The sequence below is a fragment of the Triticum urartu genome, unplaced genomic scaffold (assembly GCF_003073215.2).
Source record: "Triticum urartu cultivar G1812 unplaced genomic scaffold, Tu2.1 TuUngrouped_contig_193, whole genome shotgun sequence".
In the NCBI taxonomy this organism is placed as follows: domain Eukaryota; kingdom Viridiplantae; phylum Streptophyta; class Magnoliopsida; order Poales; family Poaceae; genus Triticum; species Triticum urartu.
In genome coordinates, this window is record NW_024112394.1 from 34,481 (window position 1) to 59,566 (window position 25,086).

General features: G+C 43.6%; 3 protein-coding genes across 5 annotated transcripts; 1 reads left to right on the plus strand and 2 right to left on the minus strand.

Moving 5' to 3' along the window:
- Window positions 1–1,325: 1,325 nt before the first annotated feature.
- LOC125526806 lies at window positions 1,326–2,993 on the minus strand. The gene has a single exon (XM_048691428.1). The coding sequence runs from the start codon at window positions 2,840–2,842 to the stop codon at window positions 2,258–2,260; it is 585 nt and encodes a 194-aa protein (XP_048547385.1). The 5' UTR covers window positions 2,843–2,993; the 3' UTR covers window positions 1,326–2,257.
- LOC125526805 lies at window positions 2,993–4,360 on the minus strand. The gene has a single exon (XM_048691426.1). It carries the CDS (start codon window positions 4,262–4,264, stop codon window positions 2,999–3,001), a length of 1,266 nt encoding a protein of 421 aa, XP_048547383.1. The 5' UTR covers window positions 4,265–4,360; the 3' UTR covers window positions 2,993–2,998.
- A 10,371-nt stretch (window positions 4,361–14,731) lies between these two features.
- LOC125526807 lies at window positions 14,732–24,465 on the plus strand. 3 transcript variants are annotated; one of them, XM_048691430.1, is made up of 6 exons: window positions 14,738–15,736; window positions 15,848–16,443; window positions 20,990–21,136; window positions 21,991–22,096; window positions 22,263–22,427; window positions 22,526–24,465. In XM_048691430.1, exons 2-3 carry the CDS (start codon window positions 15,870–15,872, stop codon window positions 21,124–21,126), a joined length of 711 nt encoding a protein of 236 aa, XP_048547387.1. In that variant the 5' UTR covers window positions 14,738–15,736; window positions 15,848–15,869; the 3' UTR covers window positions 21,127–21,136; window positions 21,991–22,096; window positions 22,263–22,427; window positions 22,526–24,465. The 3 variants fall into 3 exon arrangements, with proteins under 3 accessions (XP_048547386.1, XP_048547387.1, XP_048547388.1); XM_048691431.1 differs by having other exon boundaries at window positions 14,740–15,736; window positions 15,848–16,439; XM_048691429.1 differs by lacking the exons at window positions 20,990–21,136; window positions 21,991–22,096; window positions 22,263–22,427; window positions 22,526–24,465 and having other exon boundaries at window positions 14,732–15,736; window positions 15,848–17,126.
- Window positions 24,466–25,086: the final 621 nt, after the last annotated feature.

A 25,086-nucleotide genomic window follows, 5' to 3' on the forward strand; every position in this document is an offset into this window, starting at 1 on the left:
AGGTGAGGACCGAGGAGGGAGCCATGGATTTGTAAGAGTTCTGTCAGGCTTAAGTAAGGGTTTGCAAGAGTGAGTGCTAATCACACATTGTCTCTGCTCGTTAACTGCGAGATGTCAAGCTTAAGTAAGGGTTCAAGCATTACTCCCTCCGCTTCAATTGCGAGGCTCTTTTTCTTTTGAACTAGCAACTGATTTTTGTCAGTGCCGGCCACGTTCCTCACTTGACTCATTATCAACCTCTTTCTGAATTTGTCTGTTTGGTGGATGAGTCCAGCAACGACTTGATGTGTTTTTATCGGGTCCCTTTATTATCAGAGAAGTAAACCTGCGTGGGATCAGCTCATGGTACACCCAACTGGGTCCTGGCCTATGCTTGTTGCGAAATCGATCCCATGTGCATCCCTCTTGCTATGCGATTGTGCCACCAGCACCGATTGTTGCCACTTCAGCAACACAAGCAGTGGCTCGAAAAACTTCCAACGGCCACTGGAATCGCCAATGCACACAAGAAAGCAGGCAGGGCCGTGGCACGGAGTATGCAATTAGTCTCCGCTTCCTAACCCCAGCGACTAGATTACTTCCCAATGGCACCTAAATTTATGAGACCCAACACCAAAACTGAAGCCAGGTCTAGATTTTCAATTTCGCGCCACCGAGCGCTTAGTTGACGGAGATGATTTTAGTTCGACATCACATCGGTTGGGGTGACTTAGACATTTTGTTTACAGGTCCAGTTGCATTATTCCGTGGGAGTGACCAGCGTCATGTCTGTTGTTTTACTTGCGGGGTGCAGCGTTCCATGTCACCGTTCTTTTTTTTTCCTACAAAGCCATGTCACTGTTTTTGTGTCATGATCGTGAACCACCACCATCCATCCGTAAACTAAGCCAGCCAACAGGGACAGCCATTTTGGCATCGTCTCCCTCCAATCTCTCTGCTTCCCGTAGTGGCATCGGATGGATTTCTGTTTATCGTTCTGTTCCTTGCTGGATGGGAGTGTTCCTGGTGACGAGGAGTTGCTCCCTGCAGATTCCATAAACGACCTTGGAAATGATCCCATTGTTTTAGCTTCCCGTTGCTTGTCTTGTATCTTCTTTTGAGAGTCAACTCTGGCATTGGCAACCACCAGAGGAGTAATCAGGCCGGCACAGGAGACCACAGACTCTGGTGTCATTGTTTATAATTTGCTGATGCTAACCACGTTCATTCAAATGCTTCATTGCCGTGACGATCGCCAAGATTGGAAGTTTGATTAGTCACCTCACAGGATGCTTACGAGGCTTGGCTTATTCAAGTCCCATCGTTTCCGTTGGTGGCATTGGCACACCTACAGCTGCTGGTCATGTTTCTGTAATCTTTGGAAAAATGTACTCACAACTCTGTATATCATCCCTCCTACTACTACTAGTCAGCTTCTCCACCCTCTCTGCACAACCCAACTATAACCTTTTTTTCAGACGGACATGCCTGCTCTTTCAGATTTAGTCCAACTGGTGCTTTAATTTCCGAAATTTCATTGGCAGTCAAAATTAGGGTGCACACCTGCCATCACATTCAGTAACAATTGACAATGGAAGCATAACAGTAGTAAGTGGATCACGTAACAGTAGTGAGTGGATCAAAGCAACACACCTGGTATGAAACTGTCATGCGCAGTCACCCAGGTTAGTGAATAGTGACTCAACAAATTAACCTCTAACAGTCACTAGAGTCGATGCCTGAGGCAGGGCCAGCCGGGGGAGTCTCCAGAATACATCAGTTACTTACTAGCTAGTACTTCCCATGACTTGGTGGGTGCTGATTAGATCTTGCAATATTTTTAGACGAAAAATCCCGTCTTTGCCCTCTCCCACCACCAGAGGAATAGACTAAGCAGTGTGGGGAGACTGAAACTCTGGCGTCCGTTTCTTAAAACCGCTGCTGCTATCAGCCTGTCAGTCATGCCTTCGCACAGCAGCACGATGACCATGACACGAGAGATGAGAGCTTCCGTTCCTATATTTCCTTATACAACCTCATTACGAGTCTTCTGGTTTATTGCATTCAGAAATGGCTGAAGAGAGGGATGAAATAAAAGTAACAATGTAAAGGCACATATGATTTTAAGGTAAATGAATTACAAAGAGTACCATCCGTGGGCCACTTCTCTAGGTGTACAACAAGAGGAAACATACAGTCAAATGAAAAGGAAAACAAGAACATACTAGTACGGTAAACGAAATAAAGTGGGCATGCTAATGTTCACAAGCGCTGTTTCTCAGACTTGGGTGAAGTGCTCTGGAGATCCATGTTCATCTTGAGAATTCACTGGCCTCTGAAGCTTGTCTGCCATGGTCTCCATCCCCATGAACGACCAGAGGAGCCAGATGCTGGTTAGGCACTCGCCACCGTCACCTATGCTCCTGGCGTGCAGGTACCCCCTGCATCTGACAGCAGAATAGCAGAGCATCTCCACCCAGGCACCCTGGATCAGCGACCACCTCTCCTCGACTTCAAGCTCCATCAATGCCTCAGCGAGACTGCAGGCGTCGGGAATCAGGGTACACTTGGCGGCCTTGTCCGGCGAAGATTTTACCTTGTCGATAATCTCCCGTGCCATTCTCTCTTCTTTGTCAAGTGGTGCTTTGCTATCACTCAAGATGAGCTCGATCTCATGACTTGCAACTGCAAAGAGACCTGGCCTCGTGCCGGACGTTAGCATGTCAGGACGGGCAGAAAGCAGGTAAACCATGTAGTTGGAGATCTCCCTACTGCCCCGCTGCATGGCGTCTCCTTGAAGCAGTGTACCTGCAGATGGGTGGTGAAAGCAGAGGTCCGTGGCGATGTGCCAGATGAGGACCATATGGTCGAACGGCACCTTGGAGGCCCAACCCAGACATCTCAGTTGACGGTTGAATTTCTTGTATCCAGCAGCGTTGCCAATGTAGTCCTTCCACCCATCTCTGATGTGCCGATGAACCAACCCGGTGATCTGGCGGCCCAGAGGCTCATAACGAATTTAACAGTTCATGTTAATGTACTGTCTCAGGCAAGTAAAGATAGCAAGCTTCATCAGAACAGTGGGCTTCTTCTTGCGGACACAGAAGGACATGATGCTGAACTGGGAAACCATGTCATGCCACCATCTGCCTGAATGCGCTTTACGGCAGCACTGGAATGGACTGTACAGGATGGCTAAGATCCAAGGTATGAAGTCCATCAAAGCATTGCCGCAGAAGAGGATGTATGTCACCCTAATGTCGTTCTTCTCATAACCATCCTTGTTGCTTACAGCGAAGAGCACCACAGAAGCCAAGGACAGGGATCGAATCAAAACAAACCATAACAAGAGGCCAAGACCCTTGGGCAATGATCCAATTCTGCTATACAGGAGAATAAATGTATGTGCAACGCACCTCTGCAACATATCGTGTGCATGCTCGTCGTCAAGATTCAGGAAGGATTGAAGCTGGCTAAGACGAGCAGAGTATGGAGCAGACATGTCAACGAACATCTTATCAGTGTAACCACTGATGTAACTAGTTGCATCTCTGTACGCTTGTGCTTGATTAAGGTCTACCTGCATACCCACAACACACTTCTTCGCTTGCTGTACATATTCTTCAAGCGAAAGGGTTGGCTCGTCTTCTTCATCATTCATCGGTGCCATATTATCCTTACGATGGGTGCTGCAAAATGCCCAGCACTTAAATCTGAATCTTTCTCTCCTTCGCCTGTATCTTTCTCCTCTTTGCAGGGACACAGGAACAGAGGCCAGCATGCTGGTAAAGCTAGATGCCCTGAGTCCCCATGGCTTCTCGCTGAATTTGAGGATGCCAACAATAAAGAGCAAGACAGCTGCCTGCAGCAATCTTTTGTCACCAGACCACCACTTGCAGAAGACGTACAAGGCAACCGTGACTTGGGACACGAGAGTTATGACATGCCGCTTCCATAGCTCGTTGTCTTCAAGGCTGTATGCACTTATCGTTGGATGGCCGGCGAGGTGGATGAGGACAGGCGCCCACATGACCTCCAGGGTGGTGCTGGTGGCGGCCCTTGTTGTCTCGTCCTTGTGGCGGTTGAAGAGGGTGGCGAGAGCATAGATGGCGAGGGCGTCGCTGCCGATGTATGCCATCCATATCAGTGCTCTCAACCTGCGGAGGTTTGGAATGATACGAACCGTACAGGAGAAGTTGAGGATGTAGTAGACGAAGAGGCTGCAGAGCACGAGGATCCGCAGCTGCCACTCCTCCCACCATTCCAGAGCACTTGAGAGACTCATCTCTAGCTCTAGTCCTCTCTCCCTCTCCCTCTCCCTCTCTCTCACACACACTAGATCATTCAGCTAGCCTACTGAATATCACGCACGATTGCTCAGTAAGTGCACATGGACCATATCTATGGAACTGTTCATGCCTACGGACTTTCTTATACTATAATGTGTGTGTACATCCATCGGTCGGTCTTTGCTTGACTTGGGCAGATCGTCATACTATATACTCCCTCCGTCCCATAATATAAGAGCGTTTTTAACACTAGTGTGGTGTCAAAAATGCTCTTATATTATGGAACATTGGGAGTAATTTACATCAGACTAGTTGTCCATCTAGTTTAGGTGTGTACCACCAACCAGTGGTAGGTGTGCCGCCACTAGCTTGTCTTATGCGTGATTTTCATCTAACTAGTTATTGAACTTTTTGGACATGGATATGAAAATATCTACAATTCCAAACAATAACGTTTTTAAGGACATGGATATGAGCATACAATTCCATTGAGAAGTAATCTAGTCGCTGGGGTTTGGAGATGGAAGTTTGTCTAGCCGCTGCTTATGTTAGTTACTGAAGTTACTGATGGCTTGGGAAAGGCAAAAGTTTACTGAAGTTAGTGATGGCTTGGGAAAGGTAAAACGTTACTGAAGTTTGTCTTCTGATATAAAAAAGAGAGGTGAGTGACTGCCCCCAATGGACCTGATGAGCTAACTAATGTACTCCCTCTGTAAATTAATATAAGAGCGTTTAGATCACTAAAGTAGTGATCTAAACGCTCTTATATTAGTTTACAGTTGGCAGGAAAGGAGGCAGATCTAGTGGTGCGAAGCTCGTGCTTCAAATCTCGCACTGGTTAGCCGGTGGCGTCGCGGTCTTTGCATTGCTAGGTGCAATTGCAGAGGAGTTGACTCGAGAGGAAGAAGACCCAGTCCCAGTTAACGACGGAGCCATGGATGGCATGGCGGATATGAATGCGAGCAGCTGCACGTGATTAACTACTAAAGCAATCTTGGATTCAACAATGCACTGAACCTATAGCAAAATCAAGACATCTGCTTCAGTTCTTGTGCCAACTTCTGTATTCTAATGCAACTGGTGCCCCGTGCCCAGCCACAATCGCGTTGGTAGAGGGATTTCATGCAAGGTTACTTCTCATATAATAAAGAATAATAATACATGGACTCATCCTTTTGGTATGCTATAAAAAGACAAATTCAGAACAGGCACATTAGGCAAGTGATGAACCAGGCCCTAACAAAGATCAGTAGCTAGTTCAAAGACAACAGGACCAGTACTGCTCTGCCATGGAGTGTCTTCAAACTTTTTCTGTCGAGTAAAAAAAAAAGGTGTCTTCGAAGAGGCTTTCTGAAACGTAAAATCAGCATAGCAAAATTTCCTACGTATTCAGTAATAAAAGTACAAAAGCGTTCCCCCTGAATCAACTCGGTCCAGTGTCGGGTGTTGACTTGAGTGAAAAGAGCCTGGCAATTGAAGCAGTGGTAATAGTGCTAGAACACCATGTGCAGTTTGACATTGCAGTGTTGTTAACTCTAAGCTAAGCGTAATTAACCCGCAGTCTGCCCAAATGCTAGTAAATTCACAATAGCAAATGCCTAATCCAGGACCCTCTCCTCGGTCCTCACCTCAAGACGACGAACGCGCATCGACTTCATACACACAACGAAACAAGAAAAATACACACACTGGGAGTGGGACCACGGGACCAGCCAGCGAAAACAAGGGTTTGGGGGGGGGGGGGGGGGGGGGGGGGAGATGCGCGCCAAGTCGTCGCCCTCCGCGGTGGAGAGCGAGCAGGAATGTAAGCCGTGGATTACATCGCCGGCGACACGCTCCGGCGAAGCCATGGGCGGCCGCCTTGTTTCCTCTCCAACTCTCTCTTGGGTGACCTCGTTTTTTTTTTGAGGTACCTCGTTGCCGACGAGGGGCAGCCTAGTGACTGGCCCAAGTAAACCGGGCCACTTTTGTTGTTGGGAAGTGTGGGCTTCCACCCTCTCTATGTTTTTCTGTAGCCCAGTGACTGGCCCAAGTAAACCGGGCCACTTTTCCCCTTTTTGCGAATATGATTTTCAGTATATTTTTTACTGATCATTCTCCGTCCGGTTGTTTGTGCTAGCAATTATTTCTTCTAAGAAAACTAGCTATTATTTTTCTTTGAATTTGTTAGAGCTAAGATATTTTTTGGGTGTCTTTTCATAAAAAAAGAAACAAAGTTCTGCCGAAAAAGAGTGCGCCTGGTTGTTCAAGCAATGTGGAATAGATCTGAATAGCATAATGACTGAAGGAACCAAATCCCCTCGCCTTCGACTATATATTATTTTGGTGCTGAGAGGTGGAGGCATATATTTAAGAAATTTATAGTCTCCGTTAACATCTAATGGTAATTGTGGTGTTTGTATGAATAAAATTATTTTGGTTTTTTGTGGTTATGTCATGAAACAATATAAGCATGTCTCTCTTAGAGCTGATTATTCGGATCTGATGAGTTTATGTTATTGTATCATTTTGTTTTTGTTGTTTTCATCCTTTTGGAGTGATTTTTTTTACATTATGGTGAGAACTTTATGGTTTGACAGTCTACACTTCTAGGAGATCATCCCAGCTTAAGTATGTTTATCATTCATCATTTTTCATCTTTTCGTATGGGCTACTAAAGGGGCTTTCAGAATCCTTCATCACTAATCAAGTTTGTGCAACTGAATGGTGGCAGATGCTCCTGTCCAATTGTGCAGTCTTTACTGAAGTCTTGGCAATATTTCGCTTTACCACGATGAAGATTATCTCCTAGAGTTTTATCGTAGTTCTTAGTTCTGTGAGTTACTCTACAATTTCTCAGATGATGGATCCAAAGTAGTGTAGCTGTAATGGTTGTGAGCATGAATACTTTTTTTGTAACAAGTATGAATAAAGTTACTTGTGTTTCTCGAAGAAAACTAATATGTGGGCAAACACTAATGCCTCCCTTTATATGGGTTGCCTTAGCGCAACCCAATACCATTATTTTTCTTAAAAAATAATTTGTTAAAAACATGTATAGAAAATAATGCTAGACTTGTATATAATTGAAAAATGTCCATCATGTATTTGAAAAAGTTTTATTTTTTATTTTTAGAAATGTTCATCATGTTAAAAAATGTTCATCACATATTCCTAAAAGTATTAATATATTTTATAAAAAAAAGTTTGTCATGTATTTGAAAAATATGCACATGTTAAGAATAATTTATTAATAAAAAGACAAGAGGAAAAAGAGAGAGAAAGCAAAAAAGGGAGAAGAAAAAGAGGAAACCAAAAGAAAGAGGAAATGAAACAATAACCGAAATACAAAATTGAATCAAAAAATACCGGGGGCGGGGAAGTAGAGCTGAAGAAAACTACACAAATATAACACAACATACAAATGGTTAAAGATGGCCCTGCCTACAACGTATGCTTCCTATGCATTTAGGCAACTGTTTGACGCTTTGTGGGTCGAATAGAATTTTCCTAAAACAATTTCAATGACAAATTCTTTTTTTCATAAACAAATTGCATTGTCAAAAAATTGCAACTGTTGTGACGGACACTCCACTTTTAATCATTTTTTGAGTTGCACACCACTTTTTTTGCAGCACAAACTTTTTTTGTATTACTCCTCCGTTATCATTACACTGATAACAGATATAGTTACTACAATACTAGTAGGTGGATTATCCAACGAAGCTGAAGAAATAAATATACTTTCCATAGTAAGCTCATGTGCCACAACATTTGCTTCATAGGGGCAATGTTCAAATGAATTTGTGATGAATTTGGTGGCCATATGGTAGCAGTCATCAACTTATCCCTAAAAATCAGATGGTTTATGGTGGTGACAGCGGGTTTACAAATTGCTGGACTTTGTGGAAAGCTAAGAACAAAGCTTGCTTTGAAAAAGTTTCGCAAAGATCAAGCAACCGCTATTTTTAGCCTATGTCATTACCTTAATATATAGTTGGAGTATTCTACAGAAAGAACCTGGTCGAAGAAAAACTTAATGCGCTTGTGTGATGATCAAGACGGTGTTGGAAAAAGCATATGCTCGAAGTCATGGCTGAGATCCTTTAATCAGCAGATTGGAGATGTGATGTTCATGTCGTGTCTTGAGGGCATTGCTTGTCTTGATGCGTTAAAGTCTTGATCTCAGACTTGTAATAATAAGTTGATGGAGACGGTGGATGTTTGTTTTGTTGTTGCCTGTGTAGACTAGAGCATCGTTTGGTTGGGTTTCATTTCGATACTGTTCCTGTCCTACGTGTTGACAGGTTGCGAGTTTGGGCGCAGATGTAGCCCTCCTTTTATGTTTGTCTTTTATTTTGTTTTGTAAGACAATGTTGGTGGTTTCTCTAATGGAAATCCACGAGGTGGCTCGTTGCTTAAAAACCATTGCGCTAGAATGGATGCGTGAAACTAACACCTACACAATGGACTATAATTTTGTGATGAGAGTAATTCCGGATCATGATGAGGTAATCTCACTAGATACCTGCTCTTGGAAGGTTCAGAAAGGAATAAAATTGTTGGCTTCTCCTGTTCTCTTTTGTTCTTGATATAGAAGTCAAACCTCCTAGTGACTTGTGTTCAAAAACTGGATTGCTATATTGTTGATGTTGTTCACTCTCAAAAAATGAAATATATTCCCTACTGGCAATGAATAAGAGTAGTTATTTAAGTGTGTGCTCAGTCGCTAGCTTGCTACTTTGATAAGTTTGTGGGAAGTATCTCTGTCTGAAGCTCATGAGGATTATAGTAATTGTTTGCACATGAGAACTTGTTTGCAATCTAGCTGTGCTAAGCTTTCAGGTGTTTCACAAGCACGTGGGCAAGTTGAATCAGGAGCCTCAATCATTTGGCCGCGATCAGAGACTCTTTTTCTCGAGGGAAGAATCCAAAAGGGTGAAGCCTGAGATGAATCATACCTTTTTTGTTTCTCTTTGTAGCCACTTTCTCCCTGATAATGCTATAAGGAAGAGAGAATGGTTTTTTCAAACCTACTATTTCCCTTGTAGCTTCAACCAGTAGCAGGTTTCTATGAGTGGTACGAGAATAGGCCCAGAAAATTCATTTGTTTTCTCGGTGTGGACATGTATATTCAGTGAAATGAACTGCAGTTCTTTGCAACAGTATCTTCATATCTGAAGTTCTGAACCTATGTTTGGGTTCCAATTTTTGATTGCCTAACGCATAATTAGAAAAGACACCCGCAATGGTTCACTGCAGAGTCTTCCTGGTTGCCTTTTGATACCCAATTGGCAATTTGTACCAATCATTGTTGCCATGTTGTTTTTCTTTTCTGATGAAAAAGAAAATCCTGACAACACAAGATTCTGAGTGCACAAGCACAGGGTATGATGAGTGTGCTTGTCGTTCCGAGGTACAGTATGATCCGGTGAGATTTGGGTTTGTTTTTGGGCCCATTAACAAACAGGTACAGGGGAACATCTTAAACGAGCAAACTCTGCTAATCACGCGCTAAATCCGAGCAGGTCTCCCATTTTCAGTTTCACGATGTACGTCTGCTCTGCTTCCTCTGTCTACGCGCCCGTGCCTCTGGTCAGATCGGGAAGGAAGGAACCCCAGAAAAACAAAGCCTTGCTACGTGAGGAGTGAAGCAAGCGGCTTGAGACTGAATGAAGACTTTGGGTGCGAGATTTGAAGCTCTGTTTTCGTTTTCCTATTTCGCTCGCGCCACCGGGTTCTTGGCTCATAGCCATTTGTTAATTTCTATCATATCCGTTGGGGCCATCGCTACACTTGTAGCCACTGGTCAACCCTTCTACTAGTACTCAGCTGCGCTACCCAGCTCTGTCTTCTCATTTTTCAGATGAACGCCTGCTCTGCCAGCATTTGTCCCTGCTGGTGGTTTAATTTATGAGATTTTTACTCACGCTCGAAATACCTCACGAGGTCCAACCGACGACACGAAAGCTCCACGGCAGCGCCCCCAAGAGGGTGACGACGCGAAGTGTCGCTGCTGCCGAGTCTGAGATCATAGACAAGACTTTTCACCCGGGACCTTGACCGATGACCGAGAACCACGACTACGTCTTCTATAAGAGAACAACGCCCCGGGCGTTACCGTTGCCGGCACAAAAGTGTGAAGCTTTCGCTCGGAAACTCACCAATACCACCTGGAGGCGCCTCAGTCACCACGGCAGTGAGTCAGTGGGTTTACAAAACAGGCCAGAGCCTTCCACCCCAACACCCTTGCCGCCCCACACGACCAAGAGGTGGAAGCACCGCCGTCACCATGTAGCCCGCCGAAAAGTTAACCGTGGAGCCCACCATCTAGGGCTGCCGCCCGACATCTCTGCCTCGAGACACCGCCACCCATCCACCTCACAACACACCAACCTTGCAAGAAGAGTAGAAGGCACTCCTTCCACTCCTAACTCGGCATCAATCTCCAGCTCTTGGGTCAACACCTCCATGGAAGGAGACGTCGAGCCTACATACCCAACTAGTCCCGGTGGACTGAGTGGACATGACCCCAAGACTACCGACCACCGCCGCCAAGCCGGCCCCAGCTATTGCCCTCCGGCCTGGCCAAGGGAGCTTGCACAACACCAAATCTTCGGGCATCGACGCTAATCCATACGATGGTGACGTTTTGCCAGGATCACTACCACCACACCTGTGAGCTCCTATTCGGCATTTCACGCGCCAGGGAAGCTCCTTGGCGGTGAACCGGCCCATGTACTCGACTGCATTTGAGAAAAAAAATACAAAAAAAGTCACAAAAAAGGAAACAAAGCGTTGAATTCAAAAAAGTTCATGGAATTTGGGAAAAAATTCATCGATTTGTAAAAAACTTCATCAAATTTTAAAAAGATCATTCAATTTGAAAAAAAAAATTCATCGATTTGGAAATAATAGTTCACATATTTTGAAAAAAAAATCATCAAATTTTGAAAAAAAAATTCAACAATTTTGAAAAGAAATCATCTATTTTGGAAAAAGTTAAAGAATTTGAAACAGTAATCAATATTGAAAAAAAGTTCACGAATATGAAAACATTTTATCAAATTTTAAAAATTTCACAAATTAGAAAAAAAAAGTTTTTTGATTTTTAAACCAAATTTGAAAATTTTAAAAAGTCACGCATTTGCAAAAGGAAAAGTAAACAGAAAAAAAAACCGAGCAAACCGTTCCAAAAAATGATAAAAAAATAAAAACCAGTTTGGGGAGCTTCCCAAAACCGAGGGCTTTGCGAACTGGAGAAACTAGATGATACCCCGCGCGTTGCAGCGGGAACCGGTTGCAATATATTTAGATCATATTCGGTTAACTTGATCTTTACCACTCCGTATATCAAGAACTAACCTCACCAATGTGAAAGTTACATGTTATCTACAGAAGTTATATATAAAAGGGAGCTATGTTCTGTTAGAAACTTGGAACCAATACAAATAACCACCACAATTAATTTGGAGTTACACTAACGATAAAATGACTATCTTTAAATCGCAACTATATATGACAGAAAATGTGGAATGTACCTAATAACCACAATCATATACTCCATCCGTCCCAAAATAAGTGCCGCTGATTTAGTAGTTCAACTAACTCTATATTAAATCATTTTGAGACTGAGGGAGTATATCCTATGGAGATATTATGACAAAACTAAGTGTAACATTTAAGTAAAACTTGTATTGATTGTGAAACATAAGGTATCCTAAAGCAACCAAAAAGCTGCACTCACTAAAATAATCACTCTGAAAAAATAATTATCACCTTAGTTATGCTATCTCACAAACAAATAATGGATGAGAGCTTCGTCACATTAGGCATGATGACTATCCATGGCCATCAGTATAAATTGCATCCGAAGTGCTTGGGCAAATCAGAAGTATTCCCTATGCATGGATAGGGGATAATCTTAAGTTAGTTGTGAAACCAACAGGAGATCAAGAAATTATAAGATGTGGACATTAAACAATATAAAGTGCTGACAGAATACAATCAATAAAATTCAAAGATGACCTCAGCTTCATCAACCAGTTCTTCTTGGATGAGCAACAACCCAGTGTATATTTTGGTCTCTTTTGACACATTCTGCAAGGAGTAAATGAGTGTAAGAAATTTGCCTAAGGGAGAATAGGGTTCATATTGCTAATAGATGAACCGAATGAAGAAAATAAAATCACATAGATAATAATTTATTATACCTTTTCCCAATGGGCAGGATGTAACATGCATATTTTTTTATACAAATGCCTAATCAAGATCTCTTAGGGCAGCGAAAAAGAAGCAGATATACTACATGCAATAACTTACTTGGTCACATCAGCAAATCATTTTACGAATCAGTTAATAGGAATCTACTTATATCTGCGTCGCAAAGAAAATAGCAGGTAAAGTACTAACATATTTAAGATATGTAGATATTGAATTATGGTGCGCCTATTCTATATCAGTCATAAACTTTGCAAAGGCATATCAATTGATGGATAGAAGTTGCGGCGCTTACATACTAATAACCTGTTGGGAAGAGCACTTGTATACTATCCTGTTCGATGGAGCAATTTAAAAACTTGTATGCTGTTAGAAACATCACTGTTCTAAATCAGAGAAAAGGACTCCTGTAGGGCGTTCATTTTTCCAAGCAAAAAAAAAAAATTCCAGGCCACAGCTGAGGCCCTGCCCAGCGTCGCACTAATCCGTTCCTTTCAAGATGGAAAGGAAACCGATTTAAATTTGGATGACTTGTTGACCCGGTGAACTCCAATACATCCAGCGTTCCTTCGAGGCAGGAAATAAACGTCTACCCCATGGTTGAGGCCCTGGCGCCCTTTCAGGAAGAAAAGAAGTCTAACTTCAGATTGGTTACTCACCAGCAGCCGGTTTGATTCTACAGGAACAGGCCGTCACCGACTTCCCCAGGGCGAAGGAGCGTCGGAGCTACCTCAGCCGAAATGTAACAGGCACAGAAGGGGAGGAACAGGGGACGTAGGGCACTGAACTGGCAAGGGGAACATACAGTAGAGTATCCGGGAGAGCCACGGAGGCGAGAAGCACCGCCTGTCGTGCCGGAGGAGCGGCCTGACGGCCCTGACCGAGCGATCTGCTCCCAGCCACCGCACCCTGTTGTATATCCAGGAAAAGAAAAGTCGTGTTCCTTTTTCCGGGAGAGGAGTCCGTGGGAGTGGGAATGTAAGTGGAAGTGTTGTGTTGTCTTTCCAATCGCTTTGTGGTTTCTTTAAGGAGGAATCCGTGGAAGTGGAAACGGAGAGACGGCAGCTGTACAATCGGTTCTATACGTTGGTGACAGGACGCTAATGTATAGTCATTGCTTGATTCTAAAAAAAATGTAGTCACTGATTTGGTGAGACCTGAGGAGGTGGGCTTGAGTGGGATTGCATGAGGTGTGACGTGGCTGGATGTAATTGGATGCTGAGGTGTCTATGTTGCATGTTGAGATAAATCAAGTAGTGGGGGTGAACTTCTTAAGTATATAGGATAATAATAGGAGAAAATTTGAGGAGTCGTCACAATGATTGTGATTATGTGACATCACAAAAAAAAATTAGAAACTTATTTTTGACAAATGCAAAGCCCAGCATTTTTACATGGCTTTAACGTGGCCTAGTTATTTCAGAAAGAAAAAACGTGGCCTAGTTACGTGGGCCAGTCACTGTGCTTCAGAAAGCATAGAGGGTGGAAGCCCACACTCTCCATTTATGCCACTCGTTAGGCTAAAAAAAGGCATTTATGCCACTCGTCGGCGACGAGGTCACACGAGGGAGGAAGACGACACATGCTCAAAAAAGGGAGGAAGACGACACAAGGCGGCGGGCCATGGCTTCGCCGGAGTTCGTTGCCGGCGGCGGTAGACGGCTCACGCCTCCCCTCCCTCGCCGTTGTGCACGGCGACTACCCGGCGCCCGACCCGAATCCGTAAGCGCATCTTGCTCGAAACCCTTGTTTCTCCCTGGCTGGTCCGGTTGGGTCTCTATCGATTGGATGCGCGTGCGCGGCGTCCGGAAGCGAGGATTGAGGCTGAATTAGAGCAGTGGTATTGTGAGTTTCAGTGTTCTCCTGCAACATTTGGGAAACTTTCTTCTTTATACAGTATATGAGTTTTGTCAGGCTTTGTTATGTATAAAGGGGTTTCTATGAAGGAATGCTTGTTAATCACGGTGGCTGCTTGTTAATTACGCTTCTTATAGAAGTACTTAGAGTTAACAACAGCAAAATGGCGTTGTAGCATTATTTCCGCTGTTTCAAAGTCACTTGCCTCATTACCGTGTTTCTGAACTTTCTGTTTATAACAGACCAAAAGGACTTGATGTGTTTTGATTCCTTTGTCATAAGTAACCTCGCGTGACATCAGTTTATGACATATACAGCCAAATGGGTTCTCGCCTGAATCGCTTGCTTGCAACTTGCAAGGCCGGTGGGTGCACTGCAGAACCACCTATGCTTGGTGAGAAATCAACCCATGTGCATCCTCTGCCTATGCTATTGCGCCACCGGCACCAGTTGCATTTAGGATACAGCACTTGGCACGAGATCTGAAGCGGCGTTCTTGGTTTCGCCGTAGGTGCAGTGCATTGAAGCCGCGATTCCTGTAGTGAATAGAGTTCCTCCCGCCCGTTGCTTGGAGCGTTGGTCCAACACATCACGTGCTGCTGCTCACATTCATATCCGCCAAGCCTTCCATTGCTCCGTCGTTAACTGGGGCTGGGTCTTCGTTCGCTCAAGTCAACTCCTCTGCAATTGCACCCAGCGCCGCGAAGACCGCGATGCCACTAGCCAACCAGCGTGAGATTTGAAGCACGGGATTCGCGCCACCGGTAGTGCATTGTTTTAGCTCATCAGATCCGTTGGGGGCAGTCACATGACTCACATCTCTGTGTGTATTTTTTTTCATTCAGACAAGCTTCAGTAACTACATTAGTTTCGCCCAAGCCACCACTTAAGTAACACAAGCAGCTAGCGGCTCGACAAACTTCCAATGGCCACTGGAGTCGGCCATGAGCACGAGACAAGCAGGAACATGGAGTATATATTAGTGGTGCAGCGGAAAGTCTCCATCTCCAAACCCCAATGACTAGATTATTTCCCACTGGCACCTAATTAAAATTACGACACATAACACCAAATCTGAAGCCAGATCCAAACACTTAGTTGTTAGCGATCACTATTTTAGTTTGATTTCAATCCCATCCGTTGGGGTACTTGGCTTGGAGCTGCTCCCTTATCTCTCTATATATTCCCCTCCTTCTGCACTCCCCTCTACTCCACAGCTCTCACATCTATTACCTGCCGTCCCTCTGCTCCCAACTCCCACCAGCATTCCACCGCCGCGTCTCCAAAGCTCTCACATCTGTTACCGGTTCTCCTCGGGCAGCAACGGTTCAGTAGCAGCAGTTCTGGCGACAACTGCATCTGTAAAGTTGCCATCCAGACAGCCCGGTGGGAGCACGACCAGCCCGCCTCTGGTACGAACATATATCTTGTGCTCTTGCTAAGTTACTCTAGGAGCATAATCGCTATACAGTCAGGCTCTCCCAATTTCTTCAGCTTAATCTTTAATTATTGATCTGATGCAGAAACATCCATAGCAACCGTTTGATGGAGACGGCTGGGATACACGCAGCAACGTGGGTGGTCGGCAAGGCGCTGAGTCCACTATCTGGCGGCGTGCTGGAGGCGTGGGCAGCCAGCACCAACCTCGGACAAAACATAGAGGCCCTAAAGCTGGAGCTTTTGCAGGCGCAGGGGATGCTGAACAATGCCGGTGGCAGGGAGATCCACAACCCCGCCCTGGCTGAGCTGCTGAGCAAGCTGCGGCAGCTGGCATACGGGGCCGATGACGTGCTGGATGAACTCGACTACTTTCGCATCCAGGATGAGCTCGACGGCACTTACCATGCTGCCGATGTGCATGCTTCTGGCTGTGTCCAAGACTTCGCCCTTAATGCTCGCCACACGGCCAGAGCTTGTGTGAATAAACTCAAGTTTCCTGTGTGCATGTGTGCTGCCAGGCGCGATGGTCCTGATGATGGTGTCAAACAAGGATGCCTCTCCGGCCTCCACTTTTGTGGTGGCCGGCATGAAATTAACTCCTCACCACCATCACCTGCCAACCAACTGGGTGTCCAGAAAGTTCACGGTGGATGCATGCAGAAGGCTGCCCAAAATGTAGGTAAACACTTATCTTGCTTCTCCTCTTTACCATTTGTTGACCATGATGCCCAAACTAAAGTGGTGGAAACTCGCAACGTACAAATACCAAAATTGAAGTTTGATAGGGTGGAAATGTCTAGAAACATATCGGAAATCATAAAGCAGTTGAAGCCTGTATGTGATAAGGTCTCCACCATTCTTAATCTAGAGCTACTGAACTCTAGCCGCATCCCTATCCAAGACACTGCCATGAACAGACCCGAAACCACCCCGCAAATTATAGAGCCTAAATTATATGGAAGGGGTAGCCACAAAAAGATTGTCCTAGATGAAATTGCTAATAGTGAATGTTGTGAACTTACTGTGCTTCCAATTGTAGGCCACGGGGGTATCGGGAAGACAACTTTCATACAACATATATATGAACAAATCAAGAGCCATTTCCAGGTTCCCATTTGGATATGTGTCTCTTTCGATTTTAATGCAAATAGGTTGGCAAAAGATATTGTGAAAAAAATCCCCATAGTTAATAACGAAAACAGCAATTGCAGTCCTGAAGAGCTTATCGAGCAAAGAATAAAAGGAAAGAGGATTTTGCTTGTCTTAGATGATGTGTGGACACATCATGAGGATGAGTGGAAAAAATTATTAGTTTTGTTTAAAAAAGAGGGGGCAAAAGGTAACATGGTTATAGTCACCTGAGGTGGCTAACAGGGTTAAGACAACTAAATGCTCAATAGAATTGGACAGTCTATGTCCTAAAGATATCATGTCTTTCTTTGAAGAGTGTGTATTTGGTAACCAAGAACCATGGGCTGACCATGTAGAATTATCTGAACTTGGGAGCAAAATAGTGGATAAGCTGAAGGGTTCCCCTCTTGCAGCAAAAACTGTTGGCAGATTACTTAGAAACAATCTTATACTGAACCACTGGAGAAATGTTTTGGAAAGTAAAGAATGGCAATCCGAAACCAACGAGAATGATATTATGCCAGCTTTAAAGCTCAGCTACGATTATCTACCTTTCCATCTGCAACAATGTTTTTCCTTTTGTGCTTTGTTTCATCAAGATTATGAATTTGGTAGCAAGGAGTTGGTTCACTTCTGGATAGGACTTGGTATTTTGCATTCATGTGATCAGAAGAGAAAAAGAATCGAAGATGTTGGACTGTGCTATTTAAATGACTTAGTAAATCATGGATTTTTCAAAATGAATAAAAAGGGAGATGGACGTCCATATTATGTCATCCATGACTTACTGCATGACTTGGCGGTGAAGGTTTCATCACATGAGTGTCTTAGTATCTATGGTTCTAATATGAGGTCCATACAAATTCCTCCATCTGTACGTCACTTGTCTATAATCATATATAACACAGATGTAAAGGATAGGATGTCTTTCGAAGAGTATGATGAAAATTTAAGTGCATTAAATAAACAATTGAAAGTTGAACACCTACGTACTTTAATGCTATTTGGCGATTTCCATGGTAGCTTTGCCAAAACTTTTGGTCGATTGTTTAGGCAAGCTACGGCCCTTCGCGTGATATTTTTGTCCGCAGCATCATATAATTTGGAGGACGTATTGCACAACTTTTCAAAACTTATCCATCTATGCTACCTAAGGATCAAGTCGGTGCGTTACTCGGGCTTCTGCTTACAAAGTGTATTGTTTAGATTGTATCATTTAGAGGTCATTGATCTGCAGAGTGTGCATCATTGCGCTAGTTCCACTAGAAATATGAGCGACCTTGTAAAATTGAAATATTTTCTGGTGCCTGAAAACATGCTTCATTTTCATTCTAACATTGTTGGCGTGGGAATACTAACATGCATCCAGGAATTAAGAGAATTTAGAGTGGGAAAGGAGAGTGGGGGTTTTGAACTGAGTCAGCTGGGGCCATTAACAGAGATTGGAGGAACACTTAGGATTTATAATCTTGAAAATGTGCAAACAAAAGAGGAAGCAAATGAATTAAAACTGTTACACAAGAACCACTTACAAGAACTCATATTAGAATGGGATGTTAGGCGATCTAATAAGGATCCTGTAAAAGAAGATAATGTTCTTGGAAGTCTTTTACCACATAGCAATCTTCAAAAGCTGTGCATTAGAGGGCATGGAGGCACTAATTGCCCATCATGGCTCGGTGAGGATCTCTCAGTTAAATGTTTGGAATCTCTTTGTCTGGATGATGTATTTTGGGAGAATCTTCCACCTCTGGGAGAGATGTGGATGGTTAATGAGCTTGGTGAAGAGTATCAGGGTTGTAGTATCTCACCTCCGGGCTTCCACAATTTGAAAAGGCTAGAATTAAGTAGCATATCTAGGTTGAAAAAATGGGTTGGAAATGGCGCTTGTCCTTTCTTTTCCCACTTGGAAGTGCTCATCATTAGACATTGCTCTGAACTCATCGAGTTGCCGTTTTCACATCCTCCTACTTGCTGTCAAGCACAGCAACAGGAGAAAGCGGATTGGTTTCCTATGATAGAGTTTACCTTGTTGTCTAGGTATTCATCATGTTTATTTCGTCGCATTAGTTTCGTTCATGCATGTAGTTGGTTAGCAGCATGCACAAAGCTGCGAAGAGTTGCAGCGGCCGAGTCTTGTGGTAGATAGAGTGTGGAGCTAGAAGCGGACGCAGTTAGTCGAGACGTGCGTCAAGTGTGCCGTTGCGTGGGCAAGCTCCTAGTGTGCTACAGACTTGGGAATGACTCAAAGCTTGTGACGTGCGTGAGCTGCTGGAGAAAGAAGCGGATCAAGCCGATATGTGTGGCTGGTTCGTTGTGGGCGCGTGCATGCAGAAGTGGAGTAGTGCGTGCATGCAGCTAGGAAGTTAGTTAGTGGGTTAGTGCGTGGGGTGTGTTGGCCGAGTGATTTGGCTATTAAAGCCCATGTATCTGCATTGTGCTTCAGCGTGAGTATACAAGAGAAAAGTGGCACAAGTTGTGTGCGGTGCCAAGTTCCTGTGTGTGTTCTTCTACCTCTAGACCTGTGTGTGTGCTTCTTCCTCCTCGGGCTGCTCCAACATCCTAAACTACGGGAGCTTAGCATTTCACATTGCTTGAAACTAGAGTCGCTACCCCCTTTCCCTTGGCGGGCAGGTGCTCCGTGCTCTGTTGAGTTAGTAAGTGCGGGATCAGTATTTGAGCAGCTGGTTCACCCAACAAAATACGGGTCGAAATTAGGCTTGGAAATTAAGGGAAAGGGTGATCAGGGTGATGTGTTGTGGAATGGGTTGAATTTCTCTAATCTAACTGATCTAGAAGAGTTGTACGTGAACAATATCCCTCTGGTAAGTTTACAACTGGATTACCTCCAGTTCCTAACATCTCTAAAGAAGCTTATGATATGTGATTCGAGTAGTGGCTTGCCAGCGATTGAAGGTGATAGGTGTCATGGCATATACCGGTGTCCAGTTGAAGACCTCGAGATCAACAGGTGTGATGCTAGTGGGAAAGAATTGACGCTGCTGCTTTCTTTCCTTCCGAACCTTTCAAAGTTGCAAATAAACAGGTGTGAGAATATAACCGGGTTGGGTGTAGTGGAGGTTGCAGAGACTGTTTGTGGAGAGCAGCAGCAACAGACAAGAGTTGAAGAGGAGGAAATGATAACTGCAGCAGCGGCAGCAGAAGGACTGCTGCTCTTGCCTATCGCGCCTAGAGGCAGCAGAGACTGTTTGCCTAGAGTTGTGGATTTTGGAATGCCCGAGGGTGAGCATACTCACCAATCCATCGCGCCGCGACCGCCCAGGAGAAGGAAGAGGAGGAGGCCTCCAACGTCTCCGCTGCCTCCGCTACTTATATGTAAGCGACTGCCCTGAGTTCCTCTCCACCTATTCGTGGTCCTCCTCTTTTTTCCCTTTGCCTACCTGCTTGCAAGATCTATTCCTACGCGGTGTGAAGCACATGGGGACGATGCAAGCCTTGTCAAATCTCACCTCTCTCACCAGATTAGAATTGGATATATTGGGGGATTCAAGAGACGAGGGCTTATGGTCTCTCCTCGCCCACGGCCGGCTCACACAATTAGAACTCTATGCTGGCTCCGATTTATTCGCCTCACAGCCACATGACAAAGAGGGTTTTTCCCGTTCTTGCAAGCTCTTGCATCTAACTACGTACACCAACACAGGAGTCCTTGCTGTGCCCATCTGCACCCTCCTCTCTTCCACCCTCACCAAGTTGAACCTCAGATTCGACACGGATATGGAGCGATTTGCAAATTAAGCAGCAAGAGGAGGTGCTTCAGCTCCTCACCTCCCTCCAGGAACTCCGGTTTTTGTGGGGAGACAAGCTGCAGCGCCTCCCTGCGGGACTACACAAGCTTATCAACCTCAGGAAATTAATTATCTATGACTGTTCATCCATCCAGTCGCTGCCCAACCTTCCGAGCTCTCTGCAGGAATTAGAGATCGGATGTTGTAGTGCCATCAAGTCACTGCCGAACAGCCTCCCAATTTCTCTGGAAATGTTGAAGATCGACGACTGTAATGCCACCATCAAGTCGCTGCCAAACAACCTCCCGATTTCTCTGAAAAAATTGTACATCTTCGACTGTACAGCCATCAAGTCGCTGCCCAAGAATGGCCTTTCAAGTTCGATGCTGGAGTTACATGTCAATGGCGGCAACAGCGAGGAATTAAAAAGGGCGTGCCACAAGCTAATAGGAACCATACCGATAGTCAGAGTCACAGTCTGACCACTCCAAGGTGCGTAACAATAGACACTTCCCTCAATCTTTTTACTCGCTCCCAATTGCTTTCTCTGCCTTTCCAATTCCTAACTTCGTACGTGTCGAAATCTCCCTTTTTGCTTCTCGCAAAAAAAAAAAAGCTTTTTGGTTTGCTTGGTTCATCACACTTACTGTTTTTTCATCTAAGTAATTTGCTAGTTTTAATATAATGTACAGGGTTCTCCTTCGATTTGTATATTCGCCTATCCTCCTAGAATGCTCTCTATTCAATCACCATCTCCAGTTGCTAGCATGAGGCATGACGGTCTCAATTTGTATCTTCCATCCTGTACATACATATACTTAATCTTGTTTCCCACCCAGTTTTGTGAAGGAAAAAAATGTTGTTTGTTCATCCACATCCACATGATGTTGTTTTGATTACCTGGGGCAGTTTTCCCTTCATGTGTCATATTCTTTTGAGACATATTCGTGTGTTCAACAAGTACTGTCATTTTTTTTTCTGAGGCAGATCCATGTGTCATTTGTGAATCCATCCACAATGACAAGTCCCTGTTTGAATCCATCCACAATTCCCATCATTACCCTCTTTTCTTTTCCTTATATCCCACACACCAGAAATCATTGTCCCCATAGCTTGGTTTATGTTGTTATAGCGAAAGTCTAAACAGTGCATTTCAATATACTATGTTTAGGCTTGGCCATGGATTTTCACTTGTCAATTCTTACATCTTTGTAGAATTACCTGCATTCACGGTATTTACCTTGCTTCTTCCTAATCTCACACATGAGTTCAAAAACTTCTCGTTTGGTTTACCTCATTACTGTATAATCTGAAGTCTGAGCATGTTTAATTTTATTACTATGCAGGAGTTGTACATTCTCTAAGCCTTACAGAATCCACTCCATCCAGTGAAGTTGGAACGTAAAGGTTCTTGTGTGGTATCTCCATCTTATCAATAAATCCATAAATCCGGTAAGTATGTGTAAAAGTAACAGTAGTCATTTTTCTAATTCGTACCAAATTAATAAATATAAAGGAAACCAGCTTGATTCTCATCTAATACCATTTCGGAGATTCCCTGTTTTCCTCCCCGGACGGAATTTATGATGCACTCAACATTTTTTTCTTTCTTGTTCAGGTATTCTCATGTTTGTTCTGGTTCATTTCTAGATAAGTGCCATTTACATCTTGGTCGTCACTCATAGAGACCTGCTAGTGCACTTGGCTTGTTTGGCTGTGAGGGTCAAAATATCACCACATAATGGTGGACGAAATGAGACTCCGTGTTGCTACTAAAATAAAGGTTTGTAGTTTCTTCAGTTCAGTTCTACATTGATGCCTATACAAGGTATCCTTGCATTTTTCATAATTGTTTGCTTAACGGAATTTGGTGAATTATAGGAACTTTACAAGAATACCCTTCGTATCATCTCAGTACTTGGGTGGAGCCAGTTCAGACCTCGGGCTGTTATTTCAGTTCAGTTCCAAACTTCCAGGCTCAACTATGGTTCTTGATAGATGTGGCCTGTCGTACAATTTTGGACATTAACAATGTACTAGCTAGGAACATTTCTGTGTGAAGGTACAACTCTTGTTTGTGCCTTCGAGGGAAGGTTAGTGAACCCCTGCTGAAATCCATGATTGCTTTAGCTATGCTAGATTGTATTCAATGTGCAAGTGTCAAACTGTTATCCCCTCATGAGAGCTAGGTTAGAGAACTTGCTGCATTCTTCTAAGTTGGTAGTCTAGCTTTTGAGCACACTAATAATCTCTGTATTCATTGCCACACTAAATTAAATAACATAGAGTGTTCAGTTGATACATATAGTCGTAAACGTAGAGAACACTTGTTACTAGGGGATTGATGAACATTGATTGAGCAAAATGGCTTGAGTTTGCTAATTTTTATTCATTGAACTTCATGAGTTAAGTATGGAGAAGGTGATTTTATTCTCTTATTGATCGAGGGTATTTTTTCTATCCCACCAATGCCAAAAACGGAGCAGAATTCATGAGCCTTGATTATTGCAATCTGAATACTTAGTGTGTATTGTTAAGTTTGATGTTCCTCTAGTGTGAAGTCTTTCAATGCCAGTCATTCTTTTTGCGTAACTTAATTTTTGCTAGCCTCTTCGACACTCAGCATTGCATTCCTTCATTAGGATATTGCATACTCAGCTGGTGTACATATACAAATCCCAGAAATTAAACCATTTCTTCCATTGTGTTCACACCATACCTACCTATATAGCACACCTCTTGCTACTCCATAGTAGTTGATTTTTCCATAAGCACACTCATCAAGTTCAAGAAGACTCAAAAGTGCATTAGTGTCACTAACCCTGCAAATTTCATCATTATGAACCCTTCACATTGATGCCTTCTACAACCAAAAAAGGGAAAAAAAAGAAGAAAAAAGAGAGAAGGAAACAGGGGCTCCATTCAAAAGATCAAAATGTTCATCCTCAAGCAGGAAGAAATAGTCAGCGGTGCTACCGTATTCATTGGTAGAATGGCTAATCAAATTACTACCTATGCGGAAGGTATCATTAACAGGAACATCACTCCCATCCTGGGATCACCTTACATTGCATCGGCCTCTCAATCATTTCTTTGGCGTGAGTCCATTTCCTCCCACGTTCCCTGGGGATTTTTTTTCCCAATGACTGGCATGTGAAGACTTCTTTGTACTGGAGTTGAACTCTTATTTACCTTTATAATCTAGATTTCAGTTTTGCTCATTATTTAAATTACCCTACCAAGCTCCAGATAAGCTTTCCACAAATATAAAGTAGATAGGAAACACTTCGGCCACTGGCCAGTGACGAATATCACTAGGTAATTATGTGATGAGAGTAATTCCGGATCATGACGAGGTAATTTCACTAGATACCTGCTCATGGAAGGTTCACAAAGGAATAAAACTGTTGGCTGCTCTTGTTTTCTTTTGTTCTTGACATTGAAGTCAAATCTCCTAGTGACTTGTGTTCAAAAACTTGATTGCTATATTGTTGATGCTGTTCACTCTCATAAAATAGAACCCACTCCGTACTGGCAATGAATAGGAGTTACTGTTTAAGCTCGTGCTCAATTGTTAGTCTGCTACTTCGATAAATTCGTGGCAAGTTTCTCTCCATCCGAGGTTCATGAGGATTTGAATAATAGTTTGCACATGAGCACTTGTTTGCGATCTATCTATGCTAAGCTTTCAGGTATTTTGCAAGCACGTGGGCAAAGTTGAGTCAGGAGCCTAAATCCTGTAAAGCGATCTGGTCTTCAATTTAATGTGATTTGAGACTTTGTTTCTCGGGAAGAATCAACAAGGAGAAGCTTGAGATGAATCGTACCGTGTGTTTTCTCTTTGTATCAACTTTCTTCTTGGCAGTACTATAAGAGAGGATGGGTTTTCCCCACTCATTATTTCCCTTGTAACTTCATCTTTTTTTTTCGAAAAGGGGGGTTTCCCCGGCCTCTGCATCAGAACGATGCATGCGGCCATCTTATTAACCAAAAAAGGCAAAAGTGCCAACAAGGTTCCACAGTCTCCAGCTAAACAAAAAGGAAAAAGAGAAATGCAGCTCACTCAGAGCTACAGACGGCTAGATATACAAACTAGCCCAAAAAAGATGCCACAACCGGCTGGCTAACAATAGATAGGGAAACTAATTTCCTATCCTATTATATGACCGCCATCCAAACCGGTTGATCTGTAGTAGGTTTTCAATGAATGGTACATAAACAGGCCATTTTTTTTCTCATTTGTTTTCTCCACTTATTATTTCCCTTGTAGCTTCATCTATATTGAGTGTAATGCAGTCCTGTGCAATATCTGAACCTATGCTTGGTTGTCACTGTAGTTACCTATGCTGAAGCATAAATTGAGCCCCAGCCTGTAATTGTTCATTGCAAAATTCGGCCTTTGTGGGTTGTGGCTGCCTATCGAAATTTAGTCGGCAACACCT

Coding starts and splice junctions, on each gene's coding strand:
- LOC125526805 (XM_048691426.1), bottom strand. CDS start 4,264: ATGAGTCTCTCAAGTGCTCTGGAATGGTGGGAGGAGTGGCAGCTGCGG.
- LOC125526806 (XM_048691428.1), bottom strand. CDS start 2,842: ATGGTCCTCATCTGGCACATCGCCACGGACCTCTGCTTTCACCACCCA.
- LOC125526807 (XM_048691429.1), top strand. CDS start 15,870: ATGGAGACGGCTGGGATACACGCAGCAACGTGGGTGGTCGGCAAGGCG.